Raw genomic sequence first — 19,836 nt, 5'->3', positions numbered from 1 at the left:
GCGTGTGGGTCAGCATGACTGTATTTCTAACTCCGTCGCCCCTGGCTTCAGTCGCTGAGCCTCCAAGGTGCATGCCATAGTGATGTATTATTAGGCTTAGCGTATCATAGCAGTTTTCTTACAATGTAACTTATGAGAGACCTGACCTTCACTCCGCGGAGAGATGAGTCCAGCTGACCCACGTCGACTGACAGACGGCTGTGAAAGCAAACCAATCGTAGCCTGGCATCCCCTATGGAGCAAGCCCATTTATAGGGTCTCACAAATCAGTGGCACTCATTTTTACTGTATGTTGATGATACGTTACAGATTTTTAAGGCTCTGCTTGTACTAGCTGGAGCCAGAACATTCTCGAGCAGCAGAGTCAGTTGCTGATATTTTTGTATTCTGTACCATTAAACCTTGTTATCCTTCCAGCTATCTCTTGGCCTATTTCCCTAGAGGGTTGTATTCATTCTGGCGTGAGCGTAAATAGGGACTTGCCTTCATTTGGTGACTCTGCCGATTTTATCCCATCGTCCCCCATACCTGCAGAGGTATCCAGACAGCCTCTCCGGAAGGGCCATGACCACCTACAGTGACCAGTCCGAAAACGCGTACTGCCGAGTGGCCTTGTGTGAGATGTCTTTGCAGAATCCTGCCTGCTCTTTGGAGCGGGGTGCGCCCCAAAGGAGAGGTGCAAGCTGGTTGTGCAATCCTGTGAACGGTGGTCTTCCGGAGAACGCACACACATGAGTATAGCCTGCAAGGGATAACAAAGTAGGATAAGGTGTATAGAGCAGTGTGAATATTGTGAACACGCAGTGATTGAAATTGAGAATGGGGCATGTTTATGGAGTGTGTTGATTCACAGTCTTTTTTATCAACTTTTTAAGGATATTGAGGAAAAGGAAAATGGAAGTAAGGGAGCCCCCCAGCCCCTGAGTAAGCGTGGGAAAAATATAAGGATAACTATAGAAGCTCCGTATAATTAGAGAGCTCGGAATAGTAGTGGTTTTTATTTTAGTTTGTTTTGTTAGTGCATTTTAAAAGTGTAAGGAGGAGGCCCAGGAGGGGCGTGTGTGGTGTGTGTGTAGGTGTGTCAGGAGAGAGTGAGATGCATATGTAAAAAGCTCTGTTGGGGGATAGTGGGCTGGGGAAAATGAATTGATGATTTTTCTGTGAATTGTGGATGCATTAAGATGCATTAGAGACAAATCTAAACTGTATATCCGTTGAACGAATTACTGTTTAACTGTGGCACAATTGCATAGGTGTAGCCCCACTACAAGACACACATGAGACAAGACTATGGGGGTAGACACACCCCTAGACCACATATGCAAGGCCCTGCCCTTGTACTGTGAAAAAATTAAGATATATCACAATCAATGGGTGACTGAGACTAGGAGGGGGGGATGCCCTACTCCTGGCCAGATCAGGGCTCTTTTGACAAGAAGCATGTTGGAACATATGTCCACCTACTTGACAGCAAAATACAAGGCAAGACCATTGCAAAATAGACGGGTTGTATTGATCCTCTGGAAAATGTTTGAGGACACAGAGGATCTGAAGGGGGAAGGGGCGACACAAGACAGTAATAAAGAGACAGGCTCAGGAGAAAATGGGAAGAATATGGAGACGAGAAAAGGGATATATCTGCTAGCAACTCGCCCAGCAGAAGGGTATACCAACCCAACGTATGCATTGGCGGACACGATGGTAGCAACACCAGGCCCAGCCCTGCCATATGTCTCACCCCCAGAAGTTACTGCACATGCTGTGGTGAGCGCAAGGCACCTGGAAGTAGCACTAGCTGAACAGAGTTCTAGCATGAACAGAGCTAGCCAGGCTAAGGCCCACATGTGATACAACCAAAGTAGATGTACTTGTGCTGCCTATGGGGACACTGACACTGCCAGCAGGAGACGAGTGGAAATCGGGGGATTTCTTATTCAGAATAGACAGCGCACCCATAAGAAATGTTCACTTAGAGCATGACAGAGAAACAGACAGCTTGGGCTATGAAAAGATAAGGTCCGGAAGAGGTGATGAGCAATATTGGAGTGATTTTGGTGTGACGGAAAAAGAGGGAGACGGGACGCCGAGCAGGCGCCCCAGCACACACCAAGACTAGAATGTCTATGGGATGGAAGATTGAGAGGTTTGGTCGGATAGCCTTTGCATGGAAAAAGGGAAGTGCAACTAAGGGTGGAAAAGGAAAGTTGAAAATGCAAGTACCAATGATACACAAGGGTGCAGGGAGGCCTCACTATGTACCCTGGGTGCAAATGGACAAGAATAACCCTTCCAAGGCGCTTCCACAAATCACAGTGGGAGCAGGTAAGTGGATTTATGCATTTGAAAAGAATACAGCAGGGGTACCCTTAGCAAAAGGGGATATTAAAAGCCTGCATGTAGCCACGGTTGGGGACCAAGCAGAAACTGTGTGGGTCAAAGAAGGGTACCCAGGAGTAATGTTGAGCAATGATGCCCATGATGGAGCGTCGTTTAACAAGATTTGAGCAAGGGTATGGGATGCGTTGTGGCAAACATTCCCTGATACCCCAGATTTACAATCAATCATTCAGTGTCTAGTGGGGGATGATGAAGACGCAGCCCAGTACATTCAGAGCAGAAACGGGCAGTGCCTGGGACCAGTTGACTTTACTTTTCTATTTTATAGTAAAAAGGGGCGCACCTAAAGAAGTGCAGAAAGCGCTTGACAAAATAGCAGGGACAGAATTGAAAGGATGGCCCAAAATCGAAGTATTATAGTTCACCATTGTAGAAGAAAAAAAGAGTGCGAGAAGGAAACGATTCAGAGGCGACAGGCAGAGGAAGCGAAAATGGTCCAAAATAAGCTAGTGAAAGTAGCTTTGGTAGCGACAGGGCCAATGCTGGTGGAGGAGAAAGGTTACGCCCCTAACGCGGCAGCAGTAGTATGGGCTGAAGGAGGACAAGGATAGTGGGGTGGCAACCAACAGTTCTCCGGACCGCAGTGGCAAGCAGGACAGCAGCAAGGATGAGGTGGGTTCCGAGAGTCTATGGGGAGTGGGTTTGGAGGTCCAGGACCAAGAGGAGGAGGAGGACCAGTGTTGGACTTGTGGGAGATGGGGACATTTTTCAAGAGAATGCCGAAGCAGGCAAGGTATGGGGTACAACAATAACCAGCAGAATTATGGCCCTCCACATCAAGTGAATCCCCAAGGTTTGCCACTGAGAATTAGTTCAATACCATATGATATTCACCAGGCTTACACACAGCTACCCCCACAGATTTCCAGCATCTGTCATTCCCAACACCAGCAACAAGCATATTATCAACCCTACCCTAAACCTCAGCAAGTAGAAAATCGGAAAGCGGTCGGCACTGCGCCTAATGGCACAGTGGCCCCATTTCATGGTGCTACAGCGGTAGGGGGAAACACTTTCTCGTTCCCTGGAACAGACACATTTCCTGACTAGGACAGCCCACAGAGAGCACTTGTGTGTCCAGCCCTGTCAATGACCCTAAATCTAGAAGAGGAACAATTGGTGGGGGCAGAGATAGGAAACAAACAATTCATCTTTAAGGTGTAACTCAGGAGCCGAGAGGTCATGCATCAGTGAAGGTGACTTCCAGCTATCAGGTAAAACTCTCGATACGCAGGGATTCTCTGGGGCCGTTTTAACTGTTCCCTACACAAATGACTTCGAAGTAAAGGTGGGAGGGAAGGTCATGAGGGCCCCCCCTTATATTCTGAGAGCTCTCACGTCAACTTGCTCGGTAAGAATCTGCTCAGCAAGCTGAACATGACAATCTCATTCACAGACAGCAGTATTGTCTGCTCCACACCTGGCATGTGTTCAATGAGGGTCATGCTCGTGATTCACACCATGGCACGTGATGTAAGAGGCATTCTAGTAAACCCTCGTATGTTCATATACGGCATCACAGTGCTCACATGAGCAGTATCCCAGATTACTAGAGCATGTTGGAGAGTACCCACTGATTTATTTGTTCGGCCCGTGGTGTCCCAACAGCTAGTTGCAGGTACAATACTCTCCCTGGACCTAGATGGTCTGCTAGTGTCCACCAAAAGAATTGTAGTTTTAAGTACTGACCCCCATGGATGCTAGTGGCACACCGTGTTATGCATCAATACTACCGTGCCCCTTAAAGAACTGACCAATGCAGAGCTTTCTGAGGATGGCAATAACGACGGAGAAATCATCCTCGAAATGTGCATACCCTGTGAGATAATGGTGCAATACAGAAGGGTTTGGAGCCCCCTCATGGCTGTTGTCACACCACCCCCATTCAGCCAGGCAGACTTACAACATGTTCCCACACACTTATGGACAACCAACCCACATGATGTAGGGAAGTTAAAAGAAGTAATCCCTGTAAGAATCACACTTAAGGTGAGGGCAGTACTACCCCAGGTGAAGCAATATCCATTGTCCAGGGAAGCAGAAGAGGGGATCAGGGAAACAATACAGGCCTTGCCACGGCAAAGGATCATAGTACCTTCTACCTCACCATACAACACAGCGATATGCCCTAACATAAAAGCAACAGGGGGCAGTTGGAGGATGATCCAGGATCTCTGCCCCCTTAATGACGTAGTGCAGAAGGAGTTTCCACCTGTCCCCAACTCGGCATCTATGTTGTGCAGCATCCCCAAAGAAGCAACCCATTTCACAGTTGTAGATTTAAAGAATGCCTTCTTCTCAGCGCACCTGCACCTAGACTCACAGTATCTCACTGCATTTGGCCTGTGCGGAAAGCACTACGAACACACGTGTTTGCCTCAGGGGTACTGCGAACGCCCCAGCACATTCAATTGGATACTGTATGAAGACTTAGGTAACATCCAGGTACCCAGCACTATACTTCAATACATAGATGACTTACTGGTATCCAGTGACAGTGAGCAGAACTGCAGAGAAGACTCCATTGCCCTATTGCAACTGTTAGCGCGTCGGGGTACAAGGTAGATGAGGCAAAACTCCAGTACTGCCAACTGGAAGTACTCTACCTAGGGCAGCTTATCTCTGTAGATGGAAAAAGAATCATCCCTGACAGAGCAACAACAGTGTGTGTCACTCCCAAACCACTCACAGTGAAAGACATGCAGACATTTTTAGGATTATGTCATTACTGGTGGGCATGGATTCTTGACTGTGCAACATACACAAGGCCACTCTTACAGGGCCTCAAGTAAGCACAAAAAGAGAACAGCAAGCTAGACTGGACCGCAGAAATTATCAAGAGTTTCAATGATTTAAAGGAAGTGATTTCAACAGCACCTGTCCTTGCCACCCCAGATTACATGCAGGAGTTTTACATCTTTACGCACTACAATGGCACCCTCATGACAGCGGTACTCACACAAAAGAGCACAATGCGGCACGCTAGACTCAGTGATGCAGGGAGAGTTCCCATGTAAACAAGCTCTCGCAGCTGCGCCCTATGCAATAAAAAAAGCTCTGCGATTGTGACTCAGTAACTCTGTATGTGGAGCACTCCGTATTTGCCATCCTAGATCATTCAAAATCCACCCTTACCAATCAGAGAGCATCAGCATACAAGATTGTTCTCTCGAGCCCACACATCCACATTGTAAGGAGTAAAACAGTGAACCCTGCCACGTTCTTCACAGAGCCATGCAACGAACAGGACATACAACTACATAACTGTGCAACTTATGAGAGAGAGGAACACAATATCCCTAAAGACAAAGACAACCCTCTAGCAGAAGGGGAAGTGCTTTTTGTTGATTGCTCAGCAGCAATTGACCAGGACACAGAGCAGAGACATGTTGGGGCAGAGTGGTGCGATTAGAGGATGATGACTATGAAACACTAGTAATGAAAAGGCTATCCATGCACTACTCGGCCCAGGCTGCGGAACTCATAGCACTTATTGAGATGCTTTGGGCGTCCAAGAGGTGTTATGCCACCATCTACTCAGACTCTACATACCTCACCACCACAGTGCAGGCATGTCTTTCACGCTGGAGAAGGAGGGGCTTCAGGCGGACAGATGGCTTACCAGTGCAGCATGCAGCCCTGCTCAATACACTGATTTCCGTCCTCGCGAACCTTCTGTAGTGGCGGTCCTTGAATGCACAGCATACACCAACAACACTGACAAACTCTTGTTGGGGAACACAGCCGTCGACGTGGCAGCCAAAGCTGCGGCATACCTCCCAGTGCCCACCTCCACTGAATATGTTGTTGCAGCAGTCGCCACCAGGCCAGACAGATGCATACACAGCCAATCCAATAGCACAAATAATTGAATTGCAGAATAGGGCACCACAGGATCTTGTTCAATATCTATATCTGGGCATTGGTCTGCCTCATCCGCTCCTACAGACTCAATTGTTATTCTTATGCTGACGACACCCAAATCCTGATCTGTCTTGATCAAGATAAGGCTGTGATCTTGTCATGGCTTCATGACTGTCTGAAGGCGGTTGGGGACTGGATGGATCAGAACTGGCTTAAACTTAATGGCGATAAAATGGAGGTAATGATAGTGGGCTGTCCCTCTGACCCCTCACTGTGGACCCCTGCTTTCTGGCCCACTTCTTTGGGCCCTCTTCCCAGTCCAGTCAGTAAAGTAAAAAATCGGGGTGTCATTCTTTCTGCCTCCCTCTCTATGTCCAACCAGGTCACGGCTGTGTGCCAGTCTGCCCACCATCAGATCAGGGTCCTCAAGAGAGTCTTGCCCATGATACCAGAAGTCATTCGCACCCCTGTGGTGGCTGCGTTAGTCCTTACACGCTTGGATTAATGCAACTCTCAATATCTATCGCAACTGATTGGCCTTACGCAGCGGCTTCAGCGGATGCAGAACCTGGCGGCCAGGTTAGCCACTGGCTCTCCCTATGGCGCTCATATCTCACCAGTGCTCCATCGACTCCATTGGCTTCCAGTGGTCCAACGTGTACATTTTAACTCACTGTGTATTGTCCATCGTGTGGTTCACGGCCAAGGAGCTGAGTTTTTGAAGTCAAAATTCCTTCGTTACATCCCTGAACGTGACATATGCTCCTCCACTACTAACCTACTCATTGTCCCATGGTTTAACCGTGAAAGGGTTGGCGGCAGGGCCTTTTCCATTGCAGCCCCCAAACTCTGGAATGACCATCCACTGTCACTTAGGAGTACTCCCAATCATCTTGGTTTTAGAAGAGCTCTTAAGACCATCCTATTTTAGCTCCTATCTCTACATCAGCTCTCCCTTTCGGCAAGCAGTTTTCCTCTCTAGCGCCATAATGCCCCTGGGCGACCATGCGCTCTACAAATTCAGATAACATAACATAACAGGAATAGCAAGAGATATGGCTCAAACGTTGGTGTGTGCAATCTCCAAATGACCTCTTATGGAGGCAGCAAATCACAGGGAAAGTAGTGATGCCCATAGAATTGCTTCACACAGCTTTTGAGCATTTACACTATCCTTCTCACAGCTCCAAGCAACACATTGCAGCAGACATCCAGGAAGATTGGTTTATTCCTAACCTCCAAGATCACCTTTCACCGATGGTCGTTCAATGTACCACATGTCAAGTGTTTAATAACGGGATGGCACTTAGAACATTGCAAGACACCCTGCCCCGTCCCACCGGACCATTTTGCGAGCTGCATTTTGAACATGCAGACATGGGTCGAGAGATGTAATGGGGCTTGAGACCTGAATATGGTGGTGTGTCCATTTTCGAGATTGGGTTGAGGCCGATCCATGAGCCCACCCAAATGCCAAGTGTGCTGCAAAATTCCTCGTATGAGAGGGTTTCCCCCGATGGGGTATGTGTGACATTTTGAAATCCGACAACGGTACCCATTTTTTTCAATGAACTCTTCAATGCGATCACAGCACTATTAGGCATAAAGCACCGGATGTGTTTGATTTACCACCCACAAGCAAATGGGATGGTAGAACAGATAAACAGCCTTCTCAAAAGCAGGCTCTCTAAATTACACCCTGAAAATGAACAGGGTGTATTGCCTACCCCTAGCGCTGTTCAATCTGCACACTCAGCCCAGCAAGGACCACCACCTCTCCCTTGATGAAATAGTAACTGGCAAATGCAGGCAAACCCCCATATCCATTGTGAGAAGAGCATCAGACGCGCATAGAACAGCAGCAATTTAGGAGAAAGAATTATAGCAATATTTGACACAGTTAACATGTGCGATCAGGTGCGTAGCAAGACAAATGGCACCATCGCACCCCGAGAATGCACAAAACATGGAAGCTCCACAGCCTGACCCAGCACCTGCCCAACCATTGCTTCCGGAGGAGCTGGTCTATGTCAGAAGCTTTGTGAGATAATGGAACAATTGGTTACTCGTGAGCCAATGACAATTGGCTCACGAGTAACAAACCAGTGGGATTTTATAAATGTGGAAAGTGCTCCATGTGTAAATTTGCCATAACTACAAAGAATCTAAACTTCAGCGAAACTAAAGCACATGAAATCAAGCAGTCCATCAATTGTAAATCCAAATATGTAATCTATGCGATCATTTGTGTTTGTAATCGAAAGTACTTTGGAAGTACCAAGAGGGATCTCAGAACAAGAATAAGGGAGCACGTCAGCTCCCTTCACTCACAAGATTCCAAATACCCACTGGCTCTCCACTGGCAAGAAGAACACCAGCTGGACAACAAAGAAGATAGCACCTTCGTGGGGCTTGAATCAATACCATCAGACGTAAGAGGAGGCGACAGGGAACTTCATCTTCACCAGAGAGAAGCTCAGCTGATATGCAGATACCGAGCCGTCACTATTAGACTGAACAGTGATCATGATTTTCATGTATTTTTGTGAAATGTACTTTTGTGAATTTCCTTGGTTAACTCTGAGCTTACTTTACCATTAACTACCCCCATATAGTGATACGACAATACACAATTGGTCCATCCACCCCTGAACACAGGCTCACCACCTACAGGGGGCCTCACACCAACCAGGCCAACCTTGGGACCATGTCGGGGACCAATCTGCTTGCCCTTTATCCCATGAGTCCCCAGTCCCCACTCCAATCCCTCAACTGGGCCTCCATTAGTCTTATTAGACTGACATCCCTGGATTCATCCTAGCAACATATACCCTTGCCCTTGCTCATCAAATGTTTCCCTACTCTGCAAACTCACTCAGTAGGGTTCTCGGGTGCACGCACCCAGTACGAGCAACAGTGATCTACTCTGCACCAATCATGACCACCAACTGGTTAGTGCATTTCATTCCAACCTGCGACTGCGAACCTAGTAATCCACATTCCTTAATTGCGACTACTTCTTTAAATCTCACAGAGACTAGCATCTTCATTAACAGGAGGAGACGCATTCTGTTTAACCACTGCTGCACGCACGTCGAGGCTGCCCAATCAAGGCCTTGATCACAGCAACCAATCAGGGCATCTCCCACCCCAACCAATCAGATCAGGCATCACATACAGTCAGGAAGTGCTCAAGACACGCAGCTGCTGTCTCACTTCCTGACCAAAGACGAACGGCTTTATCTGCTGATCCCGGCACCAGGTAAGAAAAATGAGAGGAATCCTCTTGGTCCAACCGCGCAGCCCCTCCGCGGCACCCGCGCCATGCCCCCACACTGTCGTGGCTCTTGGACTACTGAACCCGAGCCCTGGGATCACACTGACCATTTACCCACACCCTAAGATGCCACGATTCCCACCCACCACAGAAACAGACCGTCTTCACCCAACCCAACCCCCCTGCACCTGGCTGCTCCCACTGCACCGCCGGCCACATGCCCGCCATACCACCTAACCACCAATGGAGGCCCCCCTTCGCCACAATCAACAGGCTCAATTTTTAGCCTGATGCGTTTTCTCTAGATGCTCGACCCCCACCTGAGGGATGGACACACCCCCCCCCCCACACCCCTGGTTCCTCTGGCAATCGCGCCCACACACAACACTAGCCCACTAACTTCGGGCTCCCACCACACCACACATGCCTATACGGGCCACTTTCTCTCTCCGCTTGGCATCCCGCTGCCTCCCCCACATCCCCTCGGCACCACCGGCATCTCGCGCCCAATTCGTCCACACCACTGGACTGATCTTCACCAGGCCGACCATGCCGCAACCTCCACACCCACTCCGAACTTCCTCACAGAGGCTCCCTCATCAGCACCCACTAACCATTGTGCGGGATCACCGTACTTGACCCAACCTACAACCCTACTAATTATAATTCCCCTGTATCTTCACAGACCTGGCTACCCAGCCCAACTGGCACCCGGACCCGGGAGGACCAGACACCAACTTCAATTAGAGTCTACCACCCTACTCACTTCTGGTAAGATTCAATACCCCCTTCTCGACACCTCATTGCCTAACAACCAAGCATGGCCCTCACGTGGAACTAACTAACTGTCCTTATTTTCCTTCTCTCTCCCTTGGTACTCTGTTCGTGTTTTATCTGAACTAATGGTCTAATCTGCCAATGATGTCAATACGCATTATTCTAAACTTGAATGACTTGCTGTATGGAAACATAACCACCACTGCTCAATATCACCACTTATAATTACAACCAACGTAATATTGTTCGTATATCATGACTGTAATTACATTAACTTTATGCAAAACTGGTTAACAACATGTGATCATACTTGCAAAACTATAATCCGTGGTTGACTATGTTGCATCTACTTTTTATCAAACCATGTCACTGCGCCGTGCATTTCACTTACTGTAAAGACTGGTAGGGGGTGTCTGTACTTCCGCTCTCTATATGGTAGAGGAGAGGCACAGAGGACCCCAGCCAAGATTCTTCATTATTGGTACGTGGTCGAGCAATCAAGGCCTAGCGTCTCAGGAGGTGATGTGGGCTGGTTCTTAAGTACAGTGTAGTCTCCGAACCTCCCACAAAGGAATGTCCAAACACTGTATTACTGAAAACACAGTCTTTATATAATTAATATTCAAGGGTATGTACACGATCACAATAACGCACTTTGTACTCGGAAGTCAATAATGATAAATATATACAATTCTAATGTGGTACCACTAATGTTATCAAATCTCATTAAAGTGCTTCAACTGTACGGTTAAAATGTCACACAGATTAATAACGAGGAAACCAGCAATAGAGATAGGCAGGAACGTAAAATGGTTGAAACAATAGGCCAAATGCTGACCCCTACCGCTAGGCACAGTTCTGTGTGGAGATCCCCCCCCCACCTGGGCAACCTGTAAATAAAAATATATAGCACAAGCCCAGTCCATATATTGTCCGTCTTACTTCATCCTATTAAGGTTTTACCCCCGCCAATGTACCTGGTGGAGTAGAGTTCTCCGACGATGTGTCGACCGATCCTTCTTGAGAGACCCCCTTTCAGGCAGGAGCCACAGATCGTCGAGAGGTGTCGAGGAACTCAGCGTTCGGTGTCAGGGAATCGACGGCCCTTCTTCAGTGCCCTCCCTTTAAGGCGGGAGTCACGGGTCGTCGAACGTCTGACGGGGAACAGGATGAACTACGGCAGGGAAGTGACAGCTTTGTTCCGAGCGGTGCTCGTCGACGACAGAGCGTTGGCGTCCTGCAAGGAAGAGGCGTGCGGGGCACCTCGGTGACGATAGTCCTGGACAGCAAAGAGATGATGAAGAACTGTGGCCCAGCAAGGGCGTTGAGTCGTCGGCGTCTCTGTGGTCTTTAGGTGGCGGGAAGCCCACCGGTGGATGCCCCTCGGCGCGTCGACGGTCGGGCCTTCTCCAGCGGGAGACAAGCAGGTGACGATGCAGACGAGAGCGTCCGATGATCAATTTAAGTTCTTGGGCAAACGGGAGCACGTCGGCTCCGGTCGGCGATGGCGGTCGTCGACAGTGGCGGACAACAGTCTGGGCGCTTCTCCTTGGAGTTCCGCAGCAGTCCCCGTATCGGGTCGGCAGCCTGTCGAAGGTCTGTCTACCAGGGAGCGTTGGCAAAGATCCGCTGTGCACGATGGTCCTTCGTAGCTCGGGAAGAGGGCGCCTTACCAGGTCCTCTCTGGGACAGTGGAAACACAGCAGCTTTCAGATTGTGAAGGAGAGCAACAGCAATTCCTCTCGTCCAGCAGGGCTTCAAGGTCAAGCGTCAGTTAATCCAGTTACTTGTTGTAGTGGACTTCAGCTTCTGAACACGATTCCTAGCAGTGAGAGGTCCCCAGATATACTGTTGATCTCCCATTCATTCCGCTGGGTCACACTCAAGCATCCAATCACGACTACGGGCATTCATGCAGGCAGGCAGCCAATCAGGCACACAAGGTATTTAGGCCATTCACTTCTCTCCAGACACTCACAACAAGTTATGTGTATTGGGACAAGTACCGAGCCATTCAACACTCCAAGCTGCATTCATACCGGTTTCGGGCAGGGCTGTCTCAGTCATTGTGTCAACCACCAGATACTAGACATCCACAACTCAGAATTCATATTCGTCACACACTCTATTCACCCGGGTCCCACCCACAGGAGGTACCCACAACATACATCACCGGGAAGGCTCCAGCTAGTCTGGCCGGGCCTTCACAACAACACCATATATGGCATTTCAACCCAACAGTCAGTCAGGGGGAAGGGACAGAGTCAGGGCTTCCCAGGACTTTGGGAAAACAAGGTAATGGGTAATAGAAAGCAAGAGGCCACCCCTATTACCCATTATCTTGTTTTCCATCAGGAATCAACTGATCCCAATGGCAGGGCCGGGGTATCCCAAAATGGAGGATACTCCGCGCACCTGTCAAATTCAGCATGGAGCTGCCACCAGCCGATCCCCTGCTCTGTGGGCCACCCACAGGTGCCCAAAAACATACACTAGGGGCACAGGGTTGTACCCCCACCCATGGGTGCCATAAGGGTATCCCACAGGTCTGTTCACCAAACCAAAAGAAAGAGAGCTGCACCGCCAGGAGTCCCACATGAACTCCTGCGCGGAAAACCCGACAGAACATATGATAAAAAGCAGTAAAGGACAAGGATACGGAGGCCCTGTCCCTCCGATGCATTTCCAGCATCACACTTACCCAATTAATCACTTCACAAATCACAGCCTTGAAAAAGACTTAGGTTGAAACGCGCGTCGGCTGTGTGCACTCACCAATGTTGACCAACTGGCACTAATTGCCTCACTGATGATCTTTGGTTTTGGTATATGAACATAAATAAAAAACCACATGCACCAATAATCCTTTGACTCGATCATGACTTAAAACAATAGGCACAACTGCCAGAATTTGGACAATCGAATCCAGCCAGCGCCCACAATCATTCTAAGGTTTGTCATCCCAAAAAGCATTCAACCAATTGGGAACACTAGAGTTGGTCCCAAGACAAATCATGATCTAGGCTGCAGGCAGAACCAGAAAACCACTAATAGGAGGTGCGCAGCGGACAGAGAGTCCCGACCGTGACAACTCCAACCATTTAAAACCTGAATCCTGTATGAAGTTGTGTAGTGTATAAGGGGGAGAGGACAGTGCTATGAAACTCGACACAGACATAACATAGCGCAAATGATAGATGCATAGACATAGAGTGCGCGTAGAAAGGAACACCATTTTGTAATTATGGCGGATGCATAGTCTTACAGGGCTATGCAGCACAACTTCAGGTCCATGGGTCCATGGAAGGACTCGACTAGGCCCAGATCATTAAGGCGAAATGAGTCTGCACCACCAGTTCTCACAGAAGCTTGCTTCCCCCTTGTCCTTCTATTGTTGTGTAATTACTCACTATAACTAGGAAGAATGCGCCCTGCAAGGCTGCGAGACAACACCAGGCTCCTCGCAGTGCCCATTCATCATCACAGCCAAACTGCCAGCAGACTTCTAACCCCCACCAAGCTTACCCAGAGCCATGGCCCATATCACTGACCCGACCCCCACACCCAAGCATTCTATGATAGTGAATGACCCCAGCCCAAATCGTAAACCAACTGGCCATAAAAGATCCGAGCATGTGCAACTGTTTCACCTCTCCACATAACTACATCCTTTGCAACATGAGGTACAGGGAGGGATACATTATAGATCAAAACAAGGTTGGCAGCCTTGGGGTGTGAGAGCTGCGGTATCAGCAAAGCTCAGAATGGGTGGGTCACCGTGACTGCATTTCTTCCTCCCTTCCCCCTGGCACCAGTCTCTGAGCCTCCAAGGTGCATGCCATATTGATGTAGTATTAGGCTTAGTGTATCATAGCAGTTTTCTTACAATCTAACTCATGAGAGACTTGACCTTCACTCCACAGAGAGATGAGCCCAGCGGACCCACATGGAGACTGACAGATGGCGGAGACAGCGAACCAATGGTGATAGCCTGGTATCTCCTATGGAGCAGGCCCGTGTATAGGGTCTCACCTATCAGTGGCGCACATTTTTACTGTATGTTGATGATGTGTTGCTGACTTTTATGTCTCTGCTTGTACTAGTTGAAGCCAGAATGTTTTCGAGCAGCAGAGTCCTTTGCTGATATTTTTGTATTCTGTACCATTATAAACAAACAATACAATACATTAAACCTTGTTATACTTGCAAGCTATCTCTTGGCCTATTTCCCTAGAGGGTTGTATTAATTCTGGCAAGAGCGTAAACTGGGACTTGCCTTCACTATCAACCATTCTCATCGTCAGATGCCAAGCAGTCCAAGCAAGTGTCAGATAATCAGATTAGGATCTTTAAGGGGCATTTCTGATTGCGTCCTTCAAACAGTCTGCGAGCCCAAAATATGGACAAAGTGCAGAAAATATAAAAAATAGGGGGGTGTGGGGGCTGGGCTACAAAATGTCAGACGAGGCACCAGAAAAAAAATGATCATGTAAGCAAACCATTTTCAAAACAAATAATGTAAACACGAAACAAGTTGCAATAAAAATGTAGCCATTGTATGGGATGAAGCATTCACATTTGAATAAAAGTCCTGAAAGACTCAAAGGGCCCCAGTATAAGTTGGGTGGTGTGGTAAAAACCAGCAGTGATCTGGCAGTAATTTAATTACCGCCGCATTAAGACACCACCCAACTACGAGTTTGGAGGTAAGTTGGAGGAAAAACCTCCAGTAAGAAGCTTTTTCACCTTATCAGCAAATCTCATAAAAATCGGCAGAATTACCACTGGCAGTAATTCCGCTGGCGAATTCTGCCACAAATCTCCAAGTAGTGGGGACTAACACCACGTACCTACACTTGTAATCCGGTGGTAAATCCACAGGGTCACATGGCAGTAACGGTAATTCTGTTTTGTGATATTCCGGCAGATTTGGACAAAAGCTTGAGATTTTAAGCCAAAAAAACAACAAGTCATCGAAGGTTCCATTCTGAATGGGCAAATATCAAAATCACCTCTTCAATTCTGGATTGTGTCCACCAGACTGACAATTTTTTCATGGGATTTCTTTAAAATTGTTTGAAACCAGCGCAGCTTGCAGTGTGAATAGCATTTCCAGAAATGATTAAGACACTTTACGTAGTATAACTGATAACTATGGATAACTGAAGTACAATCCAACTGAACACCTGCCCACTGTTCATGGGTAGCCTGAAGTTGCAATTTCCAATCTAACACATTTTGTTATTGCAACCACTATAGATGCATCTGAACATTTGTATTCACTGTCAAGCTAATATATTTGTGTTTATGGTTTTCAAATAAACAGAACAACCCTATCCAATGATAAACATGTTATAAATATTGAACATGTGAAACGGCCCCGGAAAAAACAGGTTAAAACGTTCCACTCTTATGTACCTATAAATACGCGATGGCTTTAGTCCGAAAGTGAAGATATGATTCAGATGTCCATATATATGCATTAATTAAATAGATGAAATCCAATATAAATGATACTTACTTGAGATAAAGTCGGAACTGTGAAATCCATGAAACCTAAGCCGTTACAGGAGTACATTTCCAAAGCAACAAGAACCTTTGTCATTGGATTCTGCCCCTCGTCGTTATTCTGATCAAATAAAAAAATATATATTTTATATCAAAACTCACCAAAGCCATATCAACAATCCACTCAATCTGAATGTTTAATATTCTTTATGTTATGTGTTAAGATCGTTGACCACATAACACCCACACGCAATAACGGTTTCAATACCTTTATTAGTCTTAGTTGAAACATGTCAAAGACACCTGTGGCTGAACTATTTCTGTAGTGTGAGGTTTTGGGTTTGTGTAAGAATACAGAAGTAATTGGGGGCGGAGGGGTTTCCTTTCTGCGGAACACCCATCCTAGGAGGATGTTCCTAACCTCAACATGTGAATTAATACTTTTGTCACTCTATTTCTACTACCACCACTGACCCTTCCTCCCCATCCAACCCAATGACAAAGTCCAATTCACACCAACTAATATTTCCTTTCCCTCATAGATGGCATTATGAAATGCACAAATCTAATAGATGTGCAAGGGCTTTTAATTAACACGCTTTCTGGCTTGTTAGCATGATGTGTTTTAGAATGCTGGGTAATGAGACTAAAGGGTTCTTGCTGGCTGGGCTCCCTACAACAACGCCCAGGCTTCCCTGAATGCCAAGATCAGCTTGAGCACAAGAGATCAACAACCCCTACTGTCTAGAGGAACCACTGTACCATGGGAGGGCCTGAAAGCCAAGGCCTTATCTAACTCCCTCCAGGACTTCCTACGGGCTAGATGACTCCTGTCTTTTCCAAATTGTGTTTTTAAAAGAGGACTAGTCCTGTATTCCGTGAGGCACTCTCCTGGTTTCTCTCTCGTTCTCACTCCCCCCCCCACTCTCCCCCACTGATGGTCCATCTCCTTATCCTCTACTCCCCTTCCTCCTACTCCCTCTCTGCCATTTCCTCCTCTCTAACTCTCCCACCTCTGTCAAAGATGGGCTCAACCATCCACAGGCAACAATAGTAGAGTCAAGGTGCTTTATTAAAAATGTAAACAATTGGTGTGGGAAGACTGGGATGGTTGAAACTAAAGGAACTAAAGGGGTCCCTTCTGCTCTCTTGACCTCCCAGTGGACTCCCTCCACCATAGTCTAGGTGCCCTAACCCTCAGAACGTGCCCAGCATATTCTAAATCATGATAATTCCCTACTATGTAGGTGTTTTCTAATCATCATGGATAACCGAAAGTCGGAGGCCTTTACTATCTATTTCCCTCCAGTCACTGTCTAAGTGATACCTTTGGTCTGTTTTGACTGTCTGATGTCAGCAGGGATTATCTTCCAATCTCCCTCCTTCAGCACTCTCTATCTCTCACACTCTGCCTCTAACACTCCCTCTATCTGCTCTCTCTTCCCTATGTGAACTTCCTTGTCTCCGCCTCTAACTACCTGTAACCCTTTTCCTTACCCTCTCTCTATTTCTCTCTCTTCCACTGTTAGGCAGAATCACATGCAGTACCCTTTGGGAACACTACACACAAGACTACAAGTGTCAGTACAATTTCACCTTTGGTACAAGCCTGTACTACACAGTAATGTGGTAGCAGTGGCTAAGCAGCCAGACCTATCTCAAGAGTAAAGTGAGCAGTACAAGAGGTTACACAAAGGTCTAGCAATCACAGTGATTCAAACAAACACTTACTCAAGGTTTCTTGGTAAAAGAATATACATTTATTTACAGTCATTTGGAAAACATTGCACAAGCAAGAGCAGCTCAATATCACAATCTAATATACTACAATACACAACCAATCAGTTTCTGAACAAGTTCAGCTCCCCTGGAGTGGGAGCAAAGTGGCACTTCAGTTACTTTTAAAAGGGGTAAAAAGACAAGGTTATAAGAATTAAAAGCACACATAGGGCAAAGAGTTTCAGTTCACTACAACCAGCAATTCAATACAATAGGCCTAGGCCAAAGTCAATGGTTTAGAGTCTTGGATAGGATAGCACAGTTCTGGTAGTAAACGGTTAAGTCTTTGTTACAGTTTTTAGAAGTAGTTGGTCAGACGAAAAGTTAGATGTTGGTTTAGGGAAGGACAAGCCTTCAAAGTTGGGAAAGTTTCACAAACTTTCACCACGGCAGAAAGGATTTCCTGACCGCATTTGCACAGTACCTTTTGAGTGAAGAAACACTGTAGCTGAGGCAGTTGTTCCTGGCAGTTAGTGCAGATCTCGCTGTTTGTGACCTTCAGTCGTGGGGACAAGAAGGAGGACGCCAGGAGGTTCCTGCACTGCCCAGGGAAGAGGCCACAAGCTTGGCACAACGTTTAAGGTGTGAGCGCCTTAAAGACCACAAACTAGTATCCTTCCCACTGGCTATCCGGTTTTTAACAGCATTCTGAAGAAAATTCAACCAGCATAGGGACGGTGTTAGGCGGTTTACGAGTTGGTTGTTCCCACCAAATTCAAGGGAAGAAGTAACCCTTGAAGGGCTTCTCTGTCGATTGAGTTGCAGGCAATTCGGACCTGCAGCAGGGCTTCACCGGTGGACCAGGAGTTGCAGCAGTCATCTTCCTTCAACTCGTCTTCCGTTCTTAAGTTCCAGTGGTCGACTCCGCTTTCCAAGTCCCAGAGGCCTGCTTTTAAACAGTTTTCCCCCATTCTTTCGAGCCTGGCGGTCACTCATACAGCAGGGTGGCTGTCCTTGTCCTTGCTGGACAGCCAGCCTGCCAATCACGCCAGAGTGCATTCAGGTCTCCTAGGAGACTAAGCACAGGGAGTTTCGGCACCTCCCTCACATCCTGTCCACCTCAGACACTCAGGCGCCAGAGGGAGGCTTCAGCACTGAAGCCCGCCAATGAACAAAGGGACCAAACCTGGTTTGGCGCGCAGAATTAAACACAAGAAGGACCTTTCCTAAAAGAAACAGTGAAAAAAGTCGACCGGAGTCTGTTTTTACAGACATGTCTTGGGCGCCATATTGAAAAACATGGCTGACCCGGTTTTTAGCTACCAGTGTTCGTGGTCGGGAAAAAATCATGGTAATTTGTTAAAAACCACTGCCACCAGCCATTTCAAGCAGAAAAGGGTAACATTTGACTGTTACACGCGTGTTTAGACTCAGGGGATGCTAGGCAACCCCTCCAACACTCTATAGGAAGATAGTGTGTTCTGGGTCTGTACATTTAAAGAGACTAGTAAAGTCAATTTAACTTTACATGCCATGGGAGACAGTAGGCAGTCACAGAGAAGGTATTTAAACCTTGGGGAATCTGAACCATTAAAATCCTAGAAATCCAGCAAAGTTGGTGGGGGTCTCAAAAGGTAAAGGAAATTAGCACATTCTTGAGAATTCTCCCTAACATCCCTTTCACTACCTGCACTTCTCTCCTCACAAATCTCCCTTAATGACCCCATCTGCTCTCCTGTCTTCTGATCTTATACTCTCTATACCTGTCAATCTCAATCTCCACTGATGTTCTCCTTCTTTCCACCCTCCACTACTAATGCTACATGTTCTTCTCTCCCTTAGTCAGCCCTTCTAAATGCCCCTATATTCCTCCCTTCCTCTCTCTATCTCTCTTTCTGTCTCACTCACCTTTCATCCCCTACACTACACATAATGGGTAGCATTCTCCATTACATAAAATACGTTAGGTACACTCACACAAGGTCTCCTCAGCACTACACTCCACCATCCACCCTTTGCCTGGTTCCTTGGTCTACCACTGCTCGACCTAGCCCACCGAACAACTTTCAAACTCCTCTGTGCTGGCAGGTCTTTAATAGTCACTCTATCCCTTTCTACTCCTCTCAATCCATATTGGTCTCCCTAGTCACAGTCTCCCCTTGGTCAATCTCTGGCTAACCTATCCCTCTGGGGTTTGGGACGTCTCCAGAAAAGCTTTAAGAAGGCTTTTAGCCACACCCTCTTTTCAATCTCTATTTGTGGAGAGGCAGCCATGTGTTCAAGCTTTTTACTTT

The 19,836-nt window shown here is 47.2% G+C and overlaps 1 protein-coding gene across 3 annotated transcripts in view; it reads right to left on the bottom strand.

Annotated features, from left to right (window-relative positions):
• CFAP46 (cilia and flagella associated protein 46) overlaps positions 1-19,836 on the bottom strand; it is a 2,698,259-nt gene that overhangs the window by 1,793,938 nt on the left and 884,485 nt on the right. For all 3 annotated transcript variants that reach the window (XM_069611407.1, XM_069611408.1, XM_069611409.1), the window contains exon 22: positions 15,837-15,944. In XM_069611407.1, coding sequence (XP_069467508.1) covers positions 15,837-15,944 — 108 coding nt within the window. The remainder of the gene's footprint in view (positions 1-15,836; positions 15,945-19,836) is intronic.

The sequence above is a fragment of the Ambystoma mexicanum genome, chromosome 8 (genome assembly GCF_040938575.1).
Source record: "Ambystoma mexicanum isolate Mex_15411 chromosome 8, UKY_AmexF1_1, whole genome shotgun sequence".
NCBI classification, from domain to species: Eukaryota; Metazoa; Chordata; class Amphibia; order Caudata; family Ambystomatidae; genus Ambystoma; species Ambystoma mexicanum.
The sequence above is the reverse complement of the archived record's forward strand: the minus strand, read 5'-3'. Positions and strand labels throughout refer to the sequence as shown.